Below are 23,102 nucleotides of genomic sequence, written 5' to 3'. Positions count from 1 at the left end.
TCTTTTTTCTTCTCCAAGGAAGCCGTTATCCTGAAGTGGGTGTTTAATTTTTCCTGGTTTTTTACATGTATTTATAGTTATAAATTATGTATGTATACACATCACATAGTATGGTTTTGTGTTTTTAAAGTGGAGTCGATACAGTCTGTCATTTTGCGATTTGCGTCTTCACTCACCCTATGGTTCCAGTTTATTCACCTGCTGTGTAGGATTCTGCTGTGTGGCTATGGACTGCCATGTTGCACAGCCGGCTGCAGGTCACACAGACACAGAATGGACAGTAGGGCCGTGTGACTATGGGGACCGATTTACTCATCGCCCCTAACTGGGCTCTTAGGAGAATTCTAGTTTATGCTCTTTTAACTGTGCTTCAGTGAAGATCCTTGGTATATCGCCATGAAACTTAGAATTTGAATGGAATTTCATTGATTTTACACATTAATTTGAGGAAAGTTGATTCTGAGTTTTTCCTTCCATGAACATAGTATATCTTTATTCAAGTCTTTTCATAGTGTTTTATGATTTTTCTTTATAAAGATCTCATAAATTTTTTGTTAGGTTTATTACTAGGTACCTAGATTTTGTTGCTGTCGTGAACAGCATATTGTTTGCTGTTGAGTTTTCTCATTGATTATATACTCTCCTATCCAGTAACTGCCGGACTGACTTCTCATGGTTGGTCAGTAGATTTTCTATGTAGATAATCACGTTGTCACCAGAACGTAGTTTGTCTCTTCCTTCCAGTTTTCATACCTCTTAATTTTTGTCTGATTATATGGGATAGGACTTTTAGTACAATACAGAACTACAGGAGTACTAAACTGGCATCTTAGCTTGTTCCTGACTAAAATAGAAATGCTTCTAAAGTTTTACCATTAATTATATTTGCTGTTTATAAATATATGCTCGTTACCGTATTAAAAAAGTTCTCTCTATATGAATTTTCTAAAGACTTTGAGCATGAATGAATGCTTTTTCTGCATCTCTTAAGATGATCATGCTGTTTTCATGTGCTCTGTTATGTGATAGATTTTTTCCACCATCCTTGTATTCCTGGAGCATCCCCTACTCGGTAATGATTCTGTTTTATAAACTGCTGCATTTGGTTTACTGATATTTTATGTAGGATTTTTGCATTTGTGTCTCTGATTCTCTTCTACTTGTCTTGGCTGCTTTGGCTTCAGGGTTTCAGTCCTTCATGAAGTGAGCTGGGCAGCCTTCCCTCTTTCCTGTCCTTTGAAGCAGTTTGTGCAACTTGGGCATTCCGTGTTCCTGAAGGTTTGGTAAAACTTGGCTGTGAAATCACGTGTTCCTAGTGTCTTTTGTGGAGGCAGAGTTGGCTACTGACTCAGTTTCTTGAATGGTTATTGATTTAGTCTGGATTTTTATTCTTCTTGAGTAGTTACTCTATTTCTAGAACACTGTCCGTTTCATCTAAGTTTTCAAGTTTGTTGATATAGCATTATTCATCATATTCTGTTGTGACTTAAAAAAATCTCTCTACCTCATCTATACTTTTCATTCTTTTTTAAAAATTCCTGCTAGTGTTACTTTTACCTTATTTTTTATGGCTCACTTGATACAAGATTTGTATGTTTTATTAATTTTATTATATAACCCCTTTTTTATATTGTCATCTTCCTGGGGTTTTTTTAATCTCTATTTCATTAATTTTGGATTTTAACTTTATTATTTCCTTCTTTTTATTTGAGTTTGCTTTCTTTGCCTTTTTATAATTTCTTTTTTTTTTTGAGGCAGACTAGCCCTGAGCTAATATCTGCCGCCAATCCTCCTCTCTTTGCTGAGGAACATTGGCCCTGAGCTAACATCTGTGCCCATCTTCCTCTTTTTTTTTTTTAATGTGGGATGCCTGCCACAGCATGGCTGGATAAGCGGTGCATAGGTCTGCACCTGGGATCCAAACTGGCGAACCCTGGGCCGCCAAAGCAGAACGTGTGAACTTAACCACTGCACCACCAGGCTGGCTCCCTCTTCTTATAATTTCTTAAACTAGTTGTTTAACTTATGCCCTCGAGAAGTTTCGACATAAAGTTCTCACATCATCATTCTGTCCTACATATTCTATCATGTGTGTGATGATTTTCTCATAATTTGTAAGTTAGCTATCAGTGAATTTTAAAATTTTCCAAACATAGATGTTTGTCCTTGAGCTTTTATTGTTGATTCTAATTTAATGACGTTAAGAACATGATTTGCTTTTTATGGATTTTTTTGTATTTGGTCTGACTTCCCTTTAGTACATGCTCAGCGTTTGCAAGAATTCCAGGCATGCTTGAAGACAACGCCGATCCCTTAATTTGGGGTGTAGGGTCTGTCTGTCAACTGTGCGTGTTCTCAGGTTTTCTGTGTCCCAACCGCTTTCCGTCTCCGGTGCGTCCGTTTATCGTGGAGGATGCTGTGCCTTTGTCGGTCTCTCCTTGTAGGTCTGTCAGATTCGTCTTTACAGATTTTGAAGACTATCTTGTTAGTTGCAAACAAACTCATGATTGTCAAAATATAGCCTTCACAATATGGTCTTCTTGCTGGATATTTTTTTTATTCATCATTATATAATGTCTCTATTAGGCTTTTTACCTTAATTTCTGTTTTGTCTGATATTACTGCCGGCTTTTTTTTTTTTTGGTATTTGCATAGTATAGCTTCTTCATTTTTTGACATATTTATTTCTAGTCTTTAAAAATTTTTGTCAGAGTTAAATATGGATGTAGATTGAAGAGTCAGGTAGTTCCATAAAGTTTATTAAAAGAAACAGCCATCTCCCACCCCCTCCCTGCCACTTCTTTATCTCTGGAGGCAACCATTTTCAACTCTTTACTGATCTTTTTATGTTTCTCTCCAAATCTCTAAATAATATTCTTATTTTGCTAATTATCGCCTTTTCTGTTTTGGGCAATAGCAGCTGACTTTCCACCGTGGAGAATGAAGACCTAGCTTTCTTTCCTCCACCAACACATGTAGTTGTCCTTCATATAATAGTTTTTAAAAGCTCAACATGGCTGGGTTTTTTTAAGGCTATATAAACACTATTTGGAGCTGACCATTATGAATCTAACTGCTTTTCCTGCTCTTTTCTCTGGAGTTCATAATTATCTTTGTTTCATCTTAGTTTTCCTTGTACATATCATGATTCAACTGCAAATTCTGCCGGTCGTCTAAATGTCCTCTCACTCAGAGTCGTCGAGTATTCCAGCACTACATCTCAGAGAAGTCTCCTCTGAGCCTTCTAACCTGCTCTGACCTGAACTGTCAGCTTCTTATGCCTCTAAGCACAGATGTCATCCTGTGTCTTCCTTCCACATCTCAGAGAAGTCTCCTCTGAGCCTTCTAACCTGCTCTGACCTGAACTGTCAGCTTCTTATGCCTCTAAGCACAGCTGTCATCCTATGTCTTCCGTCCACATCACTTGGGAAGGTCTTTTGCTCTGGCTTGTGACAACTTTTCTCTCTTCTGTGTCCTAGATCTCCTCTTTCTTGATTTACTCCATTGTTTTGGTGGAGCACATCCTATTGAAACTTCCTAAGAAAGGATGGATGGAGGGTAAATTTTTTTTGACACCTTAATCAGCCCTCACATTTGATAGGTAGTTTGGCTGGGCATAGAAATCTACGTTGGAAATTATTTTACCTCAAATTTTTGAAAGTATTGCTCCATTGATTTCTAGCTTCCAGTGTTGATGTTAGAAACTGTTATGATTTCTGATTCTTTGCATGTGGCCTGTGGTTCTCTCTCTGGAGGCTTGAGTTGTCTTCTTTGTTCCTTGTGTTCTGACATTTTATAGCACTGTATTTTGGTGTGGGTCTAATGTCATTTCTTGGCTAGGCACATAGTGGGCCTTTTAATCTGGAAATTCATGTCCTTCAGTACTAAGAAATTTTCTCAGATCTTTTAAAACCCTTTGTTATGAAAAATCTAAGACAGAAATGTATGGAAAATTGTATCTAGTACCCAGCTTTAATAATTACCAAAAGTGGCCAGACTTGTTTCATCTGTAGCCCCAAATTCACCCACCCACCCATCTTTCCCCTATTCTGGATTATTTTGAAGCAAATCCCAGACACTGATTATTTCATCTTGACTTACGTCATTGCAGGTCTCTTTCCCACTAGGTTCTTTTTTTTTTCTTGGAACTCCTATATTTCAGATGTTAGAACCCCTGGATTGTCTTCTGTTTTTTCCTCCTCTTCTGTCATATTTTGCATATCTGGTTTTTATCTCCTTTCTGGAACATTTCTTCAAGTTTACCTGCCCATCCTTTTACTGAGTGTCACATTTCTGCCACAGATAGTCCTTTTTATGGCAGTCTATTCTTATTTCATAGCTACAGTGTTGTCTGACCCCTCTGAGGATGTTAATGATAGTGATGTCTCAAGTTTTCTTTTGTGTGAATTTCTCCATTTCTTTGAATTTGTTCTTTCTTTTTATTTGCATTGGTTTCTATTTCTTAAGCTAAAGGCTTTCCCATCCCCAGGGCAGTGGGTGGTAGTCCTCGATTCCTGGTCTCCAGGCTGGTTCCCTTCCTCGCTTCCGGTCCCTGCTGTGGTCCTCACTCTGGAGCACAGCTGGGTCTTGTTCTTCTGCTCGTGTCGTCATCACGGTCTGCAGCACCGTCGGGGGCCCTCCTGCCTCACTGCTCCCAGTCTCCCGCAGGCTGTGCCGCCGGCCACAGATCCTGTACCCAGGCTGCCACTCAGGGCTCCTGTTCCTCTGAAGGTGATGCCCTGGCTCTTGTCCTTGGACTTGTCACCGTGCTGTGAGAACGTGCCAGCTGGGGGTCTGTGCCCTGAGATGCCCCATGGCCTTATCACAAGGCTTGGTTCTATAATTCTGTCTATTTTTAATGACATTAATTGGGTATTTTTCTTAGTATTATTCATTAAAAGTAACATAAGTTCACTTTTAAAATTTGGAAATTACTAAAACTTGAATATCGGTTATAGTCTCACTACCTGGTGGAAAGCCCTGATGGTGTGTGTGTGTATATGACACACTGTGGAACTGAAAGGACCATTTCAACCCATATATATGTAATTTGGTAAAAACACAGGGTCATACTGTATGCCGTGTTGTATAATTTATTTAGATTTACTATGTCACGTATTTTTATTTTATGGTAGTTTTTGGAATTGTAAGTTTGGCAATTAATTTGATTCGTAGTTGATTTGATTTTCATGTTTTCTTCTGATCCAGAGCAGATAAAATCCCCTCGTCTCTGTACTCCACCTACCGCCACGCCTGCTCCACTGCCGAGAAGAACCCAGAAAGTACGGCTCCCAGGTCACTCGGTCACGAGACACACTCTCTTCCCTCCTCTGGTCACGAGATGTGCTGGTGACGCCTGCCAGTGCTGGTCGGGTCAGGTCGAGCTGGGTCCAGCCAGAGCTGTGGGTTCAGAGGCTGCCAGTCTTGGCACCAGGGGGGCCGGGTGTGGCGTCAGCTCACAGACACTTAGCTGGAGGCCTGAGCAGCCCCTGACAGAGCGCTTCCTTGAAGCACCACGTGCAATACAGATCTACTCTGCTGTTTGTTGTCTTCGTGTGCCCCGCTGAGGCCGTGATGCGATTCCTGTGTGCCTGTCCTGAGCTGGAGCTTTCAGTTCGGGTGGCCTCCCAGATTCAGTGGCCAGGCTCAAGGCCGCAGCGTCGGTTCTGAAGTGTGTGGTAGGGGAAGGTCTGTGGCAGTTTTCTGACGTTTGGACGGTTGAGTTCTTTTTTTTTTTTAAAGATTTTATTTTTTTCCTTTTTCTCCCCAAAGCCCCCCGGTACATAGTTGTATATTCTTAGTTGTGGCATGTGGGACGCTGCCTCAGCGTGGCTTGATGAGCAGTGCTATGTCCGCGCCCAGGATTCGAACCGACGAAACACTGGGCCGCCTGCAGCAGAGTGCATGAACTTAACCACTCGGCCACGGGGCCGGCCCCTTTTTTAAAGATTTTATTTTTTTCCTTTTTCTTCGGAGTTCTTTTGTAGTGGGTTCTGCTTATCGGGGACAGTGATGGGGACCTGGGTCGAGTCTGAGGAAGCCTGCATCAGTGAGGTGGCAGGGCTGGGAGCAGCTGCCCCCCATTCCCTCCACTAACAAGGCGGCAGGGAGAGGGCCTGGCTTCCCACAGTGTCTTGGGGAGCGTGCTGTTGGTGCAGTGCTCGTGTTTGCTGGTTTAAATCTTCTGACGTCTGCAGGGCCAGCTAGTCTGAATGAGGCTCTTCCAGCCAGCTGACTGCAGTTCCGTTTTCATGTCTGTCTGCCAGAACCCCTCCTGGCTATGAGCTTGGATAATTGCTAACGGTGATAGGGACCCAGAAAACTTGAGTGGGCAAAGCATGAAGGTCGAGCTCTCCCACTTGTCTTGACTGGTGCTGAAACAGCTCGCAGTTGTGCTGGGGTGCCGAGGTGGCCTCGCTCCTCCCTGCCCAACTCCACAGCCCTACTTCTGGGGGCTTCTGGAGTGTTTTCTGATACTTCATCTGAAAGGCCTCAGGTTCGATGGTTTCTGGTCTCACTTTGGGAGACTGCGAGCTTACTGCATACTCCTGGTGTCTCTGGCATGACACCAGGACTGGAACTTGTTTTGCTTTTAAAATGTGTGTTGTGTCTTCCTTTTTATAATGAAAATGATGTGTTTGAACAAATATCTTTCTTATGCAAATAGGTGATCATGTCTAGTCTTTTTTAGTGAGTCCGTTAAATGTTCGTTGAGAACTGGTAATTGTCTCTTGTACTAAGTCTCAGTCTTTTTTCTTTATGTTTTATTTTTTAACATCCTATCATAAAAAGCAATATGACAGTGTTACTTAAAAGTTTGAGAAACAGGGACTAAATCATCGTCGGTTCATAGTTCTGCCCTCCCCGCCCAGCCTCCCTCCATATGCTCTGGCCCTTTTTCATTACGTACATGATTTTCACGCTTGTGGTGATGGTGTGCATAGAACTGTGTTCTTTCTTAGGCTTGTTTATAATTGTGTAAATTTTTGATATGACAGTTAGCATCCAGCATTAGGGAGAGGATTTCCTTTCCCTCCTCATGGGGTCCTAGTGCCCGTCTTCCCTCTGCACAGAGAGACCATGGAGATGAGCAGTCCTGCATTCAGCCGTGCTTGTGTTTCCTGTCTGGCCTAATTGTTAAAACTAACCACTCATCTCAGATACAGCCCCGGGAATGAAGGTGGAACCCAACTGTGTGGATGAACCCTTGAAACTGCTCATGATTGCGCTGGGAGGACTCAGGGCAGCGATGACAGACCCCGCCCAGTATGACGGTGAGGACAGGGCTGTCTGCACTGGGTGTCTGTGGGCTGAGGAGGCGTGTCTGACTGTGGTCGGAGCTCCGTGGCTGGTCCATTCCCCCGTAGGGATAGTAGCCCGAGTGTATTCCCTGCGATTCAGGTCTGGTGGTTAAGCCTGAGCACTCATTTCAGGTGGGATGGGAGCTCAGAAACTCAGGCGGGCACGGACCCTTGGCAGAAGCTGAAGATTCTGCTCTTTGGCATTCCAGTGGGACAGGCATGGGGAGGAAGAAAGCTGAGTGATGTCACTAGGGTGTGGTTTCCTTTCTTACCCTAACTGCCTGAGTAGTGATGACACTCAGCATTGGGCCTCTGCTTCTGTGTGACTGCAAGATGGCAAGTCACAAGCGTTCGTTTGTGGAGTAAGAGCGTGAACAGTTCAGAGCGCGTAGGGGTGCAGAGTGGTCCATAAAAGACTAAGTTCCAGTACTCTCAGATTTTTGTTATGAAAAATTCAAAGGCTAAAATAAGCCACATTTTTACCTAGTATCTGTAATAGATTTTTATTTATTATGAATTCATTTCATTTAAACCAGGACAGAATGTCCCATGAGAGCTTCCCAGAGGGAATATTAAAACCACCTTAGTTCCACTGCTCACTGATGGGGCTGGAACACCTCAGCTGTGATGGTTCTGAGGGCTGAGTGTGTGGTCACGTGGGGAGCATGCCTTACAGAGGTGTGCTCCTATAGAGCGTGGTGTCTAGGGACCTTGAGGCCTGGGTGGAACCCCAGTACTTCAGCAAGACTGATGAAAGGTCAGGTCAGCGTTGTTTCTAAAAGCAGCAGAGATTCCGTTTCCAGGTTTTATGGTTGGCCCACTGGTTGCCCGACCCTGGCATCCAGAAGCCATGACTCTTTGCCAGTGGCAGACCCTACAGTGGCTGGGATGTGGAGCCTCCAGCAGATGTGACAGTGTGTGGGAGAGTTGATGTGGTTTCAGAGGGGAGTATGAATAAATGGTGGAGGTTTGTGATGGTGAAGGAATCCATCGGATAACATTCCCTCAGACATCTAGGAAGAAGCAAGGGACAGTATGTGGCTCTGTTCTGCCCGTGTCGCATGCACCCATGTTACATGCTTGTCAACTGTCTAATCTCTGCCACCTGCGTGATGGGAAAACTTGTTTTCAGTTCCTGGCTAGAGGACGTGAGCAGCCCCAGGGTCAGTGGAGTGTCGGACCTAAGAGTTGGCTGCCGTAGTGGTCAGGGCTGCTGCAGTGAGCCTGTGCACCCGGTGCCGGCCTCGTGCTCCTCCCACGGAGCATCTCCTGGGGGTGTGGGCAGGGTGGGCATTAGGTAGCTTCCCGCACCCCGTCAGTCCCTTGAAGCATCTCCTCCCATGTTTCCCTGCTGGTCTAACTGGGTTTCTCCACCTGCAGTTCTGTCTGCCCAGATTGCAGTGATTTCTGAGAGGCTCGGCCCCGCCTTGGGCGTCAGTGAGGACGATGGCAGCTGTGAGGCATCGAAGATCCAGCTCAGCGTCCTTGCCCCAGAACTGGAGCAGCAAGAACAGAAGGTGAGGGTAGGTGCACCTAGGAAAGACACAAGGTGTCGAGTGTTGCTGGGTTGTGCAGAAAGTACCAGATGCCTAGGCTCTGCTGTCACTTGTTTGCTAGGTAAACTGTGCAAGTGAAGCAGGACGTCCAGGAGCTGGGTGGTCCTCTGTCCCAGGATCAGCAGGCCCTGCCTGTTTGTGTACAAGCTCTTTTTACGTTTTTAAAGAAGAATGTGCAGCCAGAGACTGTTGTGGCCCTCTTGGCCCTTTATAGACAGGGGTGGCTGCCCTGCTGCCCGCTGTAAAGTTCCACGAGTAGAGGTCGCGAGAGGACACTCGGCCTGTGCTGTTTCCAGGAATGGGAGTGGGAATGCTTGTGCCAAAGTGCGTTGTGGTTTCCTCTCCAAGTGCAAGCCGGTTGTGCAGTCTGGTTAGCTCAGCTGTGGCCCTGCCCTACGTCAGCCTGTAAACAGTACCGCATCGGTACGGCGTTAGGCCTACATGTGCTGCCCTCTCTGGAATGCCACACCCTCAGTGACCTCTTCTCTCAGGTTGTGGATCTCCTGCTGACGTCTTTTTGTCAGAACCTGATGGCAGCCTCCAGCTTTGCTCCACCAGACAGGTAGAGTCTGGAAAGTTTCACTGGGTGGTCTGGACGTGGCCTGGGTGGCCTGGGTGCTCCGGGACGGCCTCCCTCTTGGAGCAGAGCTTCTCCCTGTGTCCACGATGAGGAGAGAGGTTGTGCCTGGTCCTGCCCTCTGACTTCCTGCTACTGGCTGAGGGCCAGCTGGGTGCAGGAGCAGTGCTGATTTTTACCAAGCAGAGAAGTTGCACACTGCCACAGGAGACCTCGCTGTTTGGGGAGCAGCCTGGTTCCTTCTTAGGCATACTGTCGTGACGGCTCATCCACCAGCCTCGGGGTAGGGCCGTTCAGGGTCAGAACTGGCCACTGTCCTCGTCTCTGGCTGTTTTTGTAGGCAGGGCCCCTGGGCTGCCCGCTTCACAATGACCATGTGTGGACACGCGCTCCTCCCTGCCGTGCTCACCAGGCTCTGCCAGCTGCTCCACCACCAGGTAGGGCTGTGGCCTCTCTAGCGGGAAGTGGGCTCTCACCCGTTCCCTCCTGCAGAACCACTTTCTTTTCTCATTTTAGGGCCCAAGCCTGAGTGCCTCACATGTGTTGGGGTTGGCTGCCTTGGCTGTCCACCTTGGCGAGTCCAGATCTGTGCTCCCGGAGGTGCATGTGGGCCCTCCTGCCCCTGCCAGGGATCTCTCCATCCCTGAGTTCTTCAACAGCCTCCTGACGTGCAGGACCGCAGAGTCCTCGTGCTTGTGCCTGAAGTGAGTTCTCCCCCTTGTCCCTCAGTCACCTCTCTTCTCTCTCTTGACGAAAGTAACACATTTGACAGAATTAGCAAAAATACTTGTGCTCCACAGATAATGACTCATTAATATTTGGGGATATGTCCTTCCAGAATCTTATTTTGTGTGTATTTATATGTGTGTGTTTCTCTGTTTGAAAAAAATGAGATCATCCTGCTTTACCAAACTGCCTTTGAAGACGCTAACAATAGACTGTAGACGCCCTTCCACGTCACTAAGCGTTCTTCCAGGTCGTGGTGGGAGCTGCTGCGTGTTGTACTGGGGCGCCTGGTGCTTGGTCGGACCCATCCCTCTGGTTAGGTTCCTGGATTTCCCTGTGGTGAGCAACCCTGGGCCACAGCTCTTTCTCTAGGATAAACTCCTGCACAGGGAACTGCCCTGCTCAAAGAGAAAGTCACCTTACAGGGTCTTGAGGCCCATTACCCTACAGGTCTGTGCCAGTGTACACGCCGCTGTCTGCTTACCGCATCAACCCCGCCCGTCTGTGTGGGGGCACCTGGTAAGTCGACAGCGAGCGTGGAGCATGATGCAAGGCGCCAGGTATTGGGAGAGGTGGGCAGGTGGGAGTGAGGGCAACTGCCTGCCGGGGAGAGCAGGGCTGTGTCCCAATGTGCTGAGTGGGTGGAGCCCTGGGAAGTCCCGGTGTGACTTGGGTCTGTAGGGCTTGCTATGGCTGCCAGGGTGAATAGACAGAGGGTCCCAACAGAAGCCAGGAGGCTCCGGTGGGAGTTCTTGGCTGGGACTGTGGTCACAGTTCATCGACAGAACTGACAAAAGGCATAAGGAGTGCAATGGAGCAGGGAAAGACGAGCACAGGAAAGCCTGCCCCATACCACCGCCCACCAGTTGTCCTCGCCATCCACAGTGGGAGGCAGAGTGGTCCAGCCCCTCCTGGGCTTGTGGCAGCACCTGACAGACCCCACCAGGAGTCAGTCGTGTAGGCGCTGTGGTCCCCCATTTCTTCCACGCCATCTTCCTGACTTTGGGCCCTGAGGTTGGTCTCTCTTCTCACTGGTCTCCTCTCCCACACTTCACAGCTGACCATGGTGGGCAAAGGCTGCCCCAGGCTTAGTTTAAAATTGAGCATGCTTCTCTCTGGTTCTGCAGACTTTTTTTAGGAAGGAAAAATGAATAATTTGCTAACACTTGCTAAAAAAAAAGCCCTTTTTACGTAATTACACGAGTAACACCCCCATCACGTCTCCAGACTCCATTCTGTTTGTTCTGGCTGTGGCTTTTCACAGGCAGTGGAAGCAAGCCCTTGTTTGCACAGAGTCTGAATGTTCACGTGTTGTCTGAGTCTCTGCCGTCAGTGTGGACGAGCTCAGACCAGATGGCCCATGCGGGCCATTCTCAAGTGCTCGGAGGGGCTGAGGCCGAGGACTGTCTGCAGGCCGGCTGCCGTAGAACGCACTCAGCTCACTCTTGAAATGCAGACTTTTCTTTCGTCCCTTATTTTGCACGGATCACATTTCTACAATTTCTATTTTCTATTTTCAGGTTTTGTACAGCGGCAATTTCTTATTCTTTGTGTAAGTTTTCTTCCCAGTCACGTGATATTTTGTACTGCTGTTTATCTCCAGGCCTTATAAAAAAGGTAGGTCTATTAGGTTTCCTTTTTCCATTCTCCTCTAAGTCTCCAGTTTTATGCAGGTTTCCAGCCCAAAGTCCACGGTCGCTGCTGGCTGAGAGTCCTTTCTCGGTGTGCAGCCCTGTGCTCTGTGATTCCCCAGGCCACCTCTTAGAGGCTGCCACAACTATCTGCGTGGGCCAAACACTGCTTTTTCCTTGTGTTCTGAGTTAAAATGAGGGGATGTAAGATGACAGCTACAAATGCCCCTCCCTTTTTTAGGAGAAACAGAAACTGGTATTTATAAAATAGGGATATAAGAAGATAAATATTCATTAAAAAATATCTTTCCATTTAAAGAAGAACTCTGAATTTCCTCTAAAGACGTGTCTCGTCCAGTGAATGCTTGTTACATTTCTTAGAAGACCAGAGGAATTTAACAGTGCATGTGAGAAACCGCAAATGCTGGAAGTGAAGTTACAATGTGAACAAGTGTTACTCCTTCTGGAGAGTTTTAGGGAACATCTCTTGTGAAGTTGAAACCTGGTTCTCAGTTCCAGGCTTCACATTAAAGTCACCTGAGCAGCTTTGGGAGGTAGCCTCGTGGGCTCTAACTGGCGAGGCAGTCAGCACTGGGAGCAGCCTGGTATCCTGGGCGCACCACTGCTCCCCACTTGTTTGCATCGAGGAGCTTAGTCCCAGATGCCCGAATTTTCAAGCAAGGAATGAAGATTAGGAGGAGTGATCTAGACAAGGAAGTCCCCCAGCCCACTCTCTAGTTCCGATCCAGCTGTGCCCTCCTCCGTGGTCCCCTTGATCAGCCTGCAGCTGGAAAGTGTTTTGCTTATGCAATTGGTAAGCTTTTTCGTGAAAAGACCAGTGCTGCAAAAGTCTGGGAGCACGGCTGTTCGCGGCTGCAGGGCTAGACCAGCTCCTCCCTGTGGAGGGCAGTCAGGCCCAGGGAGCCTGCTTCGGGGCAGTTCGCCCAAGGAGGCAGATGTGCCAGGGTTTACATACAGGCTGCTCCCTGAAATGCCATCTATAACGGTGGACACAGGGTGCCCAGGGCCCCACGAGGGCTTGGTGAGGCCGCTGCGGGGTCTCCACACTGCCGTGCTGTGCACAGCCAGGTCACTCACGTATTTTCAGTTTCAGTGTCTCTTTCAGTTTCAGTTCTTGGTGTTCAGATTGTTCTCCGAAGCCCGAGACCCTCTCTCTCAGGAGGACACAGCCGGCCTTGCCTGGAAGCCCTCGGGCCTGCCCTCCATGGACTGGCAGCGAGCTGCCCTCTGTCTGTGGAGACAGAGAACCTTCCAGGAGTTATTGAAGGAGAAGCAATTTCATGTAGGTCCCATTGTCCCTACTTCTCACCTCGTCTTAACGCCCAGGGGTTTGGGGTGTGGACTCGGGGCTCCCTGAGGACGTGATGGGCAGGCGGTGGGCCTGAGCTGGTGATGCCGAGCAGCACAGACGGGACTGATTGAAAGTGTTATTGGGATCAGTGTAGGTTCACACGCAGATGTAAGAAATGAGGCAGAAAGATCCCATCTGATCTTTGCCCAGTTCCTCTCAGTAGTAGCATTTTGCAGAAAATTTTAAGGGTGATAAAAACATATTTTAAACATATCTGCCAGGCTCCGATTTGGGCTGGGCTTTTCAGAGCGCAGTCCCTGGGAACCATGGCCCGCTCCAGCCAACATGCCTGTGTTGGTAGTCTCTGCTCCCTTTTCATAACTTTTCATTTATTTCTTGGATGTTTGCCTGCTTGTTTTGATCTTTAGATAAATTCTCAACTGTTCTATTATAATTTTTAAATTCTTTTATCGTTAACTATATTAATTATTAGTGGTTAAGATTGGCCATTCTCACTGCCAAGGCCCAGGTTCATTTCCCATTTGGAACCACACCACCCCTTTGTCGGTTGTCATACAGTGGTGGCTGCAGGTGGCTGTGGTGCTGAAATGTCTGCCACTGGTACTTCAAATACCAGCGGGGTCACCCATGATGGGCAGATTTCAGTGGAACTACCAGACTAAGACAGACTAGGAAGGAGGACCTGGCCACCCACTTCTGACAAAACTGGCCCTGAAAACCGTATGAGTGGCAGTGGGGCATCGTCTCATTGAGCGCCAGGAGGGGAGAGGACGGCGTGACAGGCGAGGCAGGGCTCTGCTCTGCTGTCCACAGGGCCCTGGGAGTCGGGATCCACTCCATGGAACTGATAACAAATGTCAGTTAATCAAGAGTTGCTCTGGGGGGCTGGCCTGGTGGCGCAGTGGTTAAGTTTGCACGTTGCACTTCTCAGCGGCCCAGGGTTCACCAGTTCAGATCCCAGGTGCAGACATGGCACCCCTTGGCAAGCCATGCTGTGATAGGTGTCCCACATATAAAGTAGAGGAAGATGGGCACAGATGTTAGCTCAGGGCCAGTCTTCCTCAGCAAAAAGAGGAGGATTGGCAGCAGATGTTAGCTCAGAGCTAATCTTCCTCAAAAAAAAAAACAAAGAGTTGCTCTGGGGCCAGCCCTGGTGGCCTAGCAGTTAAGTTCAGTGTGCTCTGCCTCAGCAGCCCAGGTTTGGTTCCTGGGCGCAGACTAACACCCCTCTGTTAGCGGCCATGCTGTGCTGGTGGCCCACATACCAAAAAATAGAGGAAGACTGGCACAGATATTAGCTCAGGGCGCATCTTCCTCAACAAAAAATTAATAATAAAAGAGTAGGTTGGACAGTCTGTGTTTCCCATGAAGAGTAAAGGTGCAGGAGCATTGTGCCCACCGGCTGCTCAGCAGGCACCTCACCTGCATCTCAGGGCCACTGTCCCATCTCTGGGTAACCCTGGCCTTGCTCCTCCTGCTTGGCCACACACGTGTGTCACCTGGCTCTGGCCTTTACACAATGGGAGCATGTTGCGTGTGTGTTCCTGTGATGTCCTTTTTCACATGCAAACGTGAGGTTTTGAGATTAGTCTTTGTGTTGATGTGTGGAATTTTTTTTTTTCTTCGAGGAAGATTAGCCCAGAGCTAACTGCTGCCAATCTTCCTCTTTTTGCTGAGGAAGATTGACCCTGGGCTAACATCCGTGCCCATCTTCCTCTGCTTTCTATGTGGGACGCCTCCCACAGCACGGCGTGCTAAGTGGTGCTGTGTCCACACCTGGGATCCGAACCGGTGAACCCCGGGCCGCCGAAGGGGAATGTGCGCACTTAACTGCTGCACCACCGGGCCAGCCCCGATGATGTGTGGAATTTAATGTTGATGTTCCAAGAATTTAAAAACAAGAAATATGCTACTGTGAATATTTGAAGCATGTTATTATATCAAGTTTATTCTTTGGTTATTTGCCTAACTCAAGTGAACTAGAAAGTGATTTCTTTGCTAGTGCTGCTGTACAGTAACTTGAGAGGTTTGTCGCGGGTTGTGGATGCCACAGGTTAACTATTCAAAACCAGGCAGTATGCTGGAGAATTCAGTTTAAAAGTACCAATTTGTGGGGGTCAGCCTGGTGGCATAGTGGTTAAGTTCACACATTCTGCTTTGGCAGCCCAGAGTTCATGGGTTCAGATCCCGGGCACAGACCTACACACCACTCGTCAAGGCCTGCTGTGGCGGTACCCCATGTGCAAAATAGAGGAAGCCTGGCACAGATGTTAGCTCAGGGCCAATCCTCCTCACCAGAAGGAAAAAGTACCAATTTGAGTGATTTTAGTTAGCTTCACATTCAGACTTAAATTAAGCAATATGTCAGTTCATCATCAGGGCTTGGTGCCCACATCTCAGTCTAACAGTGGGAAATGGTATGACGACAGAGATTCTTCTGACAGACACAAGCACGGTTCCCTTCCTCTGAGACTCTTTCAGCGGCAACGTTAGCATAACACAGTGCACGAGATGCAATGACACTTTTATAAACCCAACCTATGACTTCTGGTCCTTGTGAAATTCAGTTGGTCTTTTTCTCTCAGTTAACTTACAGAGACTGGTTACAGCTGGAACTGGAAATTCAACCTGAAGTTGATTCTCTTTCAGATACAGAAAGGTGAGTACTGGGGCTGGCCCGGTGGCATAGTGGTTAAGTTCACGTGTTCTGCATCAGCAGCACGGGGTTCGAAGGCTCGGATCCCAGGCGTGGACCTAGGACTGCTTATCACGCCATGCTGTGGTGGCATCCCACATACAAAATAGAGGAAGATTGGCATAGATGTTAGCTCAGGGACAATCTTCCTCACCAAAAAAAAAAAGAAAAAAGGAAAGGTAAGTATTTAAATGGATCTGCCCTTTAAAATGTTATAGTTTTCTACATTGTCTTAAAGTCAAAGTTTTGTCATTATATCCTCAATTTAATATTCAGTTTAACGTATAACCTGTGAGGACAATTTCATTCATTCATTCCTGTCTTCAACAAACTGAGTTCCTACTGTTTACCAGACATTTCTAGAATGTTGTAGAAGCTGAGGATGCAGACTGAATGAGACCAGCCTGCCCATATGGCACCTCTGTGCATATATAGGGTGCCGATGCCCACAGGGTCCCCACTTGCACTTCCACTCCTGACACCCTGACTGGGCCTTCTTGCCAAGAAATTGTACAGAACTGTACACCTGTACAGATAGAATGGATTAGAGGAAGGGACAAGCACCCTGAAGACACCAGACTGGGCTGTGAGAGGGGGTTCCTGGAGAGGGGTGGGGAAGCAGCCAACGCACGTACCCAAGGTGGGAGAGAAGCAGAGAAAGCTGCATGTAATGAGGGGCTGTGGTGGGATCCTGAGTCCTGCCAGGGAGCCTGAGAGTTCTCAGCTCTTGTCGGCCAGCCCGCTGCTGTCTCCCACACTTGGCCAGCTGGGGAGCCAGAGGACCGGACCAATGCCTCATGGAGCGCTGGCTTTGAAGTGGTGGCCCCGGGAGCAGGTGAAGCAAGGTCTGAGCCCATGTGGGTCCCAGGGCCCATTATGAGACCGTTGGGAGGTCAGACGTGCTGTTCTGGGCATGCAAGCAGGGTGCTGGCAGGGCTGTGGGTTTGAGCGGTGGAGGTCAGGGAGGGAAATGTGCTGTAGAGACCCCGGAGGGGCACAGAGACCCCAGGGGGGCAGCTGAGGGCAAGGGTCACATCAGCTGTCCTTGAGCCACTGTCCTTCATGTGTTCAGAGACCCTTCCCACACACGTGGAGTGCTGTGTCTCCCTGCGCTTGTATCATAGTGTCAGATTCTGGATGGAACAAATAGAAAAGCTGCTGTGATGAAAAGAACAATAAACTGCTTTTTCCAACAAAATAACTGTTTACTGTTCAGGTTTGCACCAAGCGGGCTTTGTGAGTGCTTCCTTCAAAGGGTCACCTGTCCTTGGGTCTCATTCCTCTTTCCCTTCCCCTCCTCTTTCCAGTAGGAAAATAAGAAATTTCTGCTGTGACCATTTCTTAACTTGCTCTCAGGTCACCATGTGTTCTGAGATTTCCTTTCTTTCCTTTTTTAATTGCACAAGGGACACTCAGGTGTGTTCTGTGCAAGTGCCCCATGGCGTGGAGGAAGCACCTGCCCTCTGTCCCCTCCGTCCCTTGCCCCCTTGTGGTGGTATGGGGACGTCTTAGTTGGGTTTGGCTCTTTCTACATAAAGAGACTGCAGTGTTGGTGGCTCTCTGTGCTGCAGTTCTCAATTACTATGTCCTTCAGACCTCCCATGGGCATCTGGGCCTAGTCCACATCTGGACACCTTTGCTAGTGGACCTAGGGGCAGTTCGCAGGCATCCTGGGATGATGACTCAGCCTGGACAGGGTGCAGGTGCCCACTCCACTCCCCAGCTCAGGAGCCATGTGTCTGCAGTCACCCAGCGGATGGCCCAAGTGGGCCTTGATTAGTGGTAGAAGGCCTTCCCACAGTCCCCGGCCCCTGATGCCACCCCTGCTGGTGCTGTGCCCCTTGCTGTGGGCTCACTTCCCAGGCACAGGAGCCCCTGCTTACAGCTTTCTTAGCGCAGACCTTGGTGTTTGCTGTTGCAGGCGGGACTTCCACCAGTGGGCGATCCACGAGCATTTCCTGCCCCAGCCGGCTGCTGCAGGGGGCTGCGATGGAGACCTGGAGACAGCGTGCACAGTTCTTGTCGATGTGCTGCTGGACTTCTGCCAAAGGTTAGCAATGCTAATGCCAAAAAGGGTCTGACTTTTGATTTTGGTCCTTCTGAGCTTGTGTTCTTGTTTCTCTCAGTCCAGTTTGTATTGTACGAGGCAGAACTGAACATGTCCTGATGGTAAGCCTGAGTCCAGAAGAAATAAAGACCAGTTTCCTGGGTCAGTTCAGTCTGAGTCCAGGAGAAATAAAGGTCAGCTTCCTGGATCACTTTTCTTCATGTGTATCTATTTGCCAGTGGCAACAGCTTTATCTTTCTCCTATGTCACCTGGTATTCAGGATCAGCAAAGGTGAAAAGTGGGACGAAAGGTCTGGCAAGTGGTGAGCACTGCCCAGTGTTACCATCCCAGGTGCGTGCAGACTGCCATGGACTGACTGCCACAACAGGCCGGGAGGCCGTAGCGTCTAGGCTGTGTTGGGTGTATTTCTGCTGAAGTATCTGTTTTCTCTCTTCATCCTCATGATTGCCGTGTCATGGTGGTGAGGTCATGAGAAATTCCATTTTCTACGTTTCAGGTGATACATTATTTTACTTCAATCATAGAAAATGAATCCTGTCATTACACTCTTAAGAAACGATGTCCAGGCAAATGGTTACTGAAGACACAACACAGACACCTTTGCTTCTCCCAGTGCCCTTCTGTTCTCCACAAGGATCAGTAAACGTGTAGTCCACTCGGCACAACTCTTACAAACTCATGTTACATTTCAGTAGCACCAAGCACTGGAGTTCCTCCTGCCACACTTAGTGGCCAGGAACAACACATGCCAAGCAAACTGAAGTTCGGGCCACTCCTCTTGTCCTTTGGTTTTCCCTAGGGCTCTTGAGAGCAGCTCAAGAGGGACAGACAAGTATGTGTGCCCAGGGCGAAATCAATGAGTGTCTGTGCATGCCCTCCAGCCCCTGGCAACCATGAATTTACTGTCTACAGATTTGTCAATTCTGGACATTTTGTATAAATGGAAGCATACAATATGTGGTTCTTTGTGTCAGGCTTACTCAGAATAATGTTTTCAGAGTTCATCCTTGTTGTAGCATGTATTGAACTTCATTCCTTTTTATGGCTGAATAATATTCCATGGAAGATATACCACATTTTGTTTATCCATTCATCAGTTGATGGACATTTGGGTTGTTTTCACTTTTTGGCTATGAATAATTCTGCAGTGAACATTTGTCTGCAGGTTTTTGTGTGGTCCTGTGTTTTCATTTTTCTTGGGCCTATGCCTAGGAATGGAATTGCTGGGTCTTACCCTACATTTGGCTTTTTGAGGAATGACCAGACTGTTTTCCAAAACTGCACCGTTTTACATTCTCCCCAGCAGTATAGGAGGGTCCCAATTTCTCCACATTATCACCAGCAATGTTATTGTTATCTGGTTTTTTGATAATGTCCATCCTAGTGATGTGCAATGTTATATTTCTTTATGGTTTTATTTGCTTTTTCCTGATGGCTAATGACATTGAGCATCTTTTCATTTGCTTGACTTTTGTGTATCTTCTTTGGAGAAGTGTCTATTCAGTTCCTTTGCCCATTTTAAAATTAGGTTATTTGTCTTAGTAAGTTCTGAGTTCTTTATATAGTCTAGATACCAGCTCCCTATCAGATGTATAAGTTGTAAATGTTTTTGTCTCATTCTATGAGTCATCTTTTCACTCCCTCACTGGAGTATGCTGAAATTTACTTATTGTGCTCATATTTTCCTTTATGTACTTCAGCATAGTTAGTACTTTGATGCATAAAAGTTTTAAATTTTGATTGTCTAATTCATCTGTTTTGGTTTTAGTTCTTATATTTAGGCTTTTGATGCATTTTGAGTTAATTTTTGTACATAGTGTAAGTTAGGGATCTAACTTCATAATTTTGCCTGTGGAGATCCAGTTGTCCCAGCACCTTTTGTTGAAGAGATAGTCCTTTCTCTGTTGAATGGTCTTGGTACCCCTGTGAAAAATCGATTAACCATACGTGTGAGGGTTTTTTCTGATTGTTTCAAGATTGGTTATTCTGTGTCCTTTGCGATTCCATATGAATTTTAGGATCAGCTTGTTAGTTTCTACAAAACCAGCTGGGATTCCGATAGGAAGTGCATTGTACCTGTAGATCAATTTGGGTAGGATTGCCATCTTAAACAGTACTGAATCTTCCTATCCATAAACATGGGATGTCTTTTCATTTATTTTTACTTAATTTTTTTTCAGTAATGTTTTTTAGTTTTTAGCATACAAATCATGTACTTCTGTGTTAAATTTTTAATGTATTTTTGTTCTTTTTAACATCATTCTAAATGGAATTATTGTCTTAATTTCATTTTTGGATTATTCCTTGCTAGTGTATAGAAATAAAACTGATTTCTGTATATTGATTTCATATCCTACAATTTTGCTGAACTCGCTTATTTGCTCTAATAGTTTTTTATTGTGGATTCTTTAGGATATTCTATATATAAGATTGTGGCGTCTGTGAATAGAAATGGTTTAATTTTTTTCTTTCCAATCTGGATACCCTTTATTTCTTTTTCTGGCTGAATTTTCCTGGTTAGAATTTCCAGTGCGGTATTGAATGGAAGTGGTAAGATAGGACATCTTTGTCTTGTTCATGATCTTAGGAGGAAGGTTTTCAGTCTTTGATCACTAAGTATGATGTTAGCTGCGGTTTTTTCATAGTTGCCCTTTATCAGGTTAAGGAAGTTCCCTTCTACTACTTTGTTGAGGGTTTTTATCATGAAAGTGTTGAATTTTGTCTCATGTTTTATCTGCATCTATTGTGATGATCACATATAGGGTTTTTAATTTTAATTTTTATTTTTGTGGGGAAGATTTGCCCTGAGCTAACATCTGTGCCAGTCTTCCTCTGTTTTGTATGTGGGATGCCACCCCAGCATGGCTGATGAGTGAAGTAGGTCTGCACCCAGGACCCAAACCTGTGAACCCGGACCACCAAAGCAGAGCACATGGAATTTTAACCACTCAGCCTCAGGGCCAGCCCCGATCATGTGGTTTTTTTATTCTATTGTACGTGTATTACAAATAATTGATTTTTGGATGTTGAACCAACCTTGCATTCTTGGGATAAATCCTACTTCGTCCTGATACATAATTGTTTTTATATGTTGCTGGATTTGGGTTGCTAGTATTTTGTTGTAGAAGGTTCTGTAGTTTGTTGTTGATTACTGTGAGTGTCACGAAGTCTCCAGGGACCTCTGGCTCTGGGACCAACACCATTGGAGGCAGGAGGAGAAGCGGAAACTCCAGGACAGATGGGAGGTACTTACGAGGCTTTTATTGTATTTTCATTTCAGTTCAAGGAGTCACAACCACTCAGAGAATTCTGATTTGGTTCTTGGTGGCTGCACAGGAAATCGAGATATTTTTTCCAGATTGCAGGTGAGTTAGAAGATGCAAAATTCAGTGTGTTCACTGCATATAAGCTATCTGCTATTAAGATATTTATTATGAATATCCTTAATGGGTCCTAAGGCAACCAAGCAGAATGAAAACACATCATGCACACAATGGCCCAGACCCAGAGTGACTGTGCTCTGTGAACTCACTTCACCAGAGAACATCACAGAGATACAGAAACAAAAGCTGTGCTGTTGAGACCATCTTTAGGCTTTGGGACATTTAAAATTTGAAAATAGAGGAAATTAAGAAAATACTAACTTTGATAGTAAAATGGTTGCAACTCCGCTATTTTCTGCTTTCTAACTCTTGGCTGCTCAATTTGGATGTCAGGCTCTGAGAAATGACATAAATAACCCTCCACTTGGCAGAGTCCAGAGGCCAGGAGACCCCTGTTCCATGGGCCATCCGGCACCTCCACAGGCCATCCCGTGCTTTTCACCGAGGCACGAGCGCTTCCGAGAGTGCGGAAGTGGTGCTCTCATTTGAAATTCCGCATTCTGCAGTTGACATGCCTGCTCTCCTCTGATCTTTTGAGGATGATAAACGTCACACCCTAAGAGTAAGCTCTGGGGTCCAAGTGCAGACAAGGCCCCTCTGCTTTCACATCCACTGTGTACACTGGGAACCTGGACCTTTGGAAATGTACGTGCGGTTCTGTTTTATAAGAGTCTCTGTGTGGATTTCATGCTTCTTGATGGTGTCTTGGCTGCCACCTTAAGGTGCCTGAATTTGGAAAATGTGGGAATGAAAGAGAAACCATGGAGGGTGTGGTCTGGAGCACTGGGAAAATTTACTAACAAATGAGTGAAACATCCCACAAAAAAGAGACCTGAATCCCCTGATCCCTCATCTTGACTCTTGTCCTCCATGTCTATCATAACTGGCTGTGGAAGGAAGAGTGAGCAGGGAGGGCAGACACAGCGCGAGTCGTGGGGTTTGGGGTCACATGTGATAAGAGGTGGGTGCTTGGCTTGTTCTAGCTCTGCGTCTGTCTGCAGGTGGGTAGTGTGCACATGCGTGTGTGTGCTTTCAGTCCACAGGCATTGATCAGGTGCCTGCTGTGTGTGCCCTGTGTATGTGATTTACCCCCAAATTGTGCACACACCTGTGCGTACAGGGAAAGAGCAAACGATACACATGGTGAGATGTTAGCCATAAGTGAATCGGGGTAAAGGTGTCCTTTGTACTGTTCTTATTTTATTTTGGCAAATTCGTGCAGTTTTTCAGTGATTTCCAGGTAAAAAGGCTTGTCCCACTCACTCCTCCTAGCCCCTGTGGAGACCTCTCCCCCAAACCCACCCAAGCCTGTTTCAGGGTCTCAGCTGGGGCTGAGCCCCAAGGACTTTCTGCCTTCACATTTGGGACCAGAGAACCACCTGGAAGCAGAGAGAAATGTATGTGAACATCTTGGCCTTCCTTTTTTCCAGGAGATGGCTGCTGACCTGGAGCAGGGCCCCGCGGCACCCTACAGCCACTCTTCCTCTCGGGGGCACTTCCTTTTCAGGGTTTTCCGCAGACGGCTCCAGGCTCTGGCAAGTGGGTGGGACGTGGCCGCCCGCCTTCGGAGACAGCAGGAGCTGCTCATGTACAAACGGTAACCTAGCACCACATCTCAGAGTCTGTCTCTACACTGAGTTTTCTCTCCATTGGTCATTCGTTTCTGTCCCCCGCCCCCTACCCTGTGCTGGCAGCATCTTCTTGGGGTTCCACAGAGAACAGGGTCTGGAGGTGTAAAAAGCATTTTGGATTAATACCTTCCTGCTCAGACTCGGGAATCCCTTTGTTGAAAGATGCAGCCTTAAAGAACGCATGTTAAAATAAGGAAACT

At 46.8% G+C, this 23,102-nt stretch overlaps 1 protein-coding gene across 23 annotated transcripts in view; it reads left to right on the top strand.

Moving 5' to 3' along the window:
• The window catches only part of FANCA (FA complementation group A), a 57,104-nt gene that overhangs the window by 25,775 nt on the left and 8,227 nt on the right, over positions 1 to 23,102 (top strand). For 8 of the 23 annotated variants that reach the window (XR_011437435.1, XR_011437433.1, XR_011437440.1 and 5 more), the window contains 12 exons: positions 5,209 to 5,282; positions 7,161 to 7,274; positions 8,682 to 8,818; positions 9,349 to 9,419; positions 9,775 to 9,871; positions 9,951 to 10,138; positions 11,681 to 11,777; positions 12,918 to 13,094; positions 15,710 to 15,783; positions 17,741 to 17,869; positions 21,169 to 21,253; positions 22,702 to 22,868. Coding sequence is in view for 11 of the 23 variants with exons in the window: in XM_070263195.1 (XP_070119296.1) it covers positions 5,209 to 5,282; positions 7,161 to 7,274; positions 8,682 to 8,818; positions 9,349 to 9,419; positions 9,775 to 9,871; positions 9,951 to 10,138; positions 11,681 to 11,777; positions 12,918 to 13,094; positions 15,710 to 15,783; positions 17,741 to 17,869; positions 21,169 to 21,253; positions 22,702 to 22,868 (1,410 nt within the window). In the remaining 12 variants the exon portion in view is untranslated. Of the gene's footprint in view, positions 1 to 5,208; positions 5,342 to 7,160; positions 7,275 to 8,681; positions 8,825 to 9,348; positions 9,420 to 9,774; positions 9,872 to 9,950; positions 10,139 to 11,680; positions 11,778 to 12,917; positions 13,095 to 15,709; positions 15,784 to 17,740; positions 17,870 to 17,945; positions 18,299 to 21,168; positions 21,254 to 21,642; positions 21,917 to 22,701; positions 22,869 to 23,102 lie in introns of those variants that run through there. The other 15 variants (XR_011437432.1, XM_070263192.1, XM_023637547.2 and 12 more) reach the window with 9 other exon arrangements.

The sequence above is a fragment of the Equus caballus genome, chromosome 3, assembly GCF_041296265.1.
Source record: "Equus caballus isolate H_3958 breed thoroughbred chromosome 3, TB-T2T, whole genome shotgun sequence".
NCBI lineage: Eukaryota > Metazoa > Chordata > Mammalia > Perissodactyla > Equidae > Equus > Equus caballus.
The sequence above is the reverse complement of the archived record's forward strand: the minus strand, read 5'-3'. Positions and strand labels throughout refer to the sequence as shown.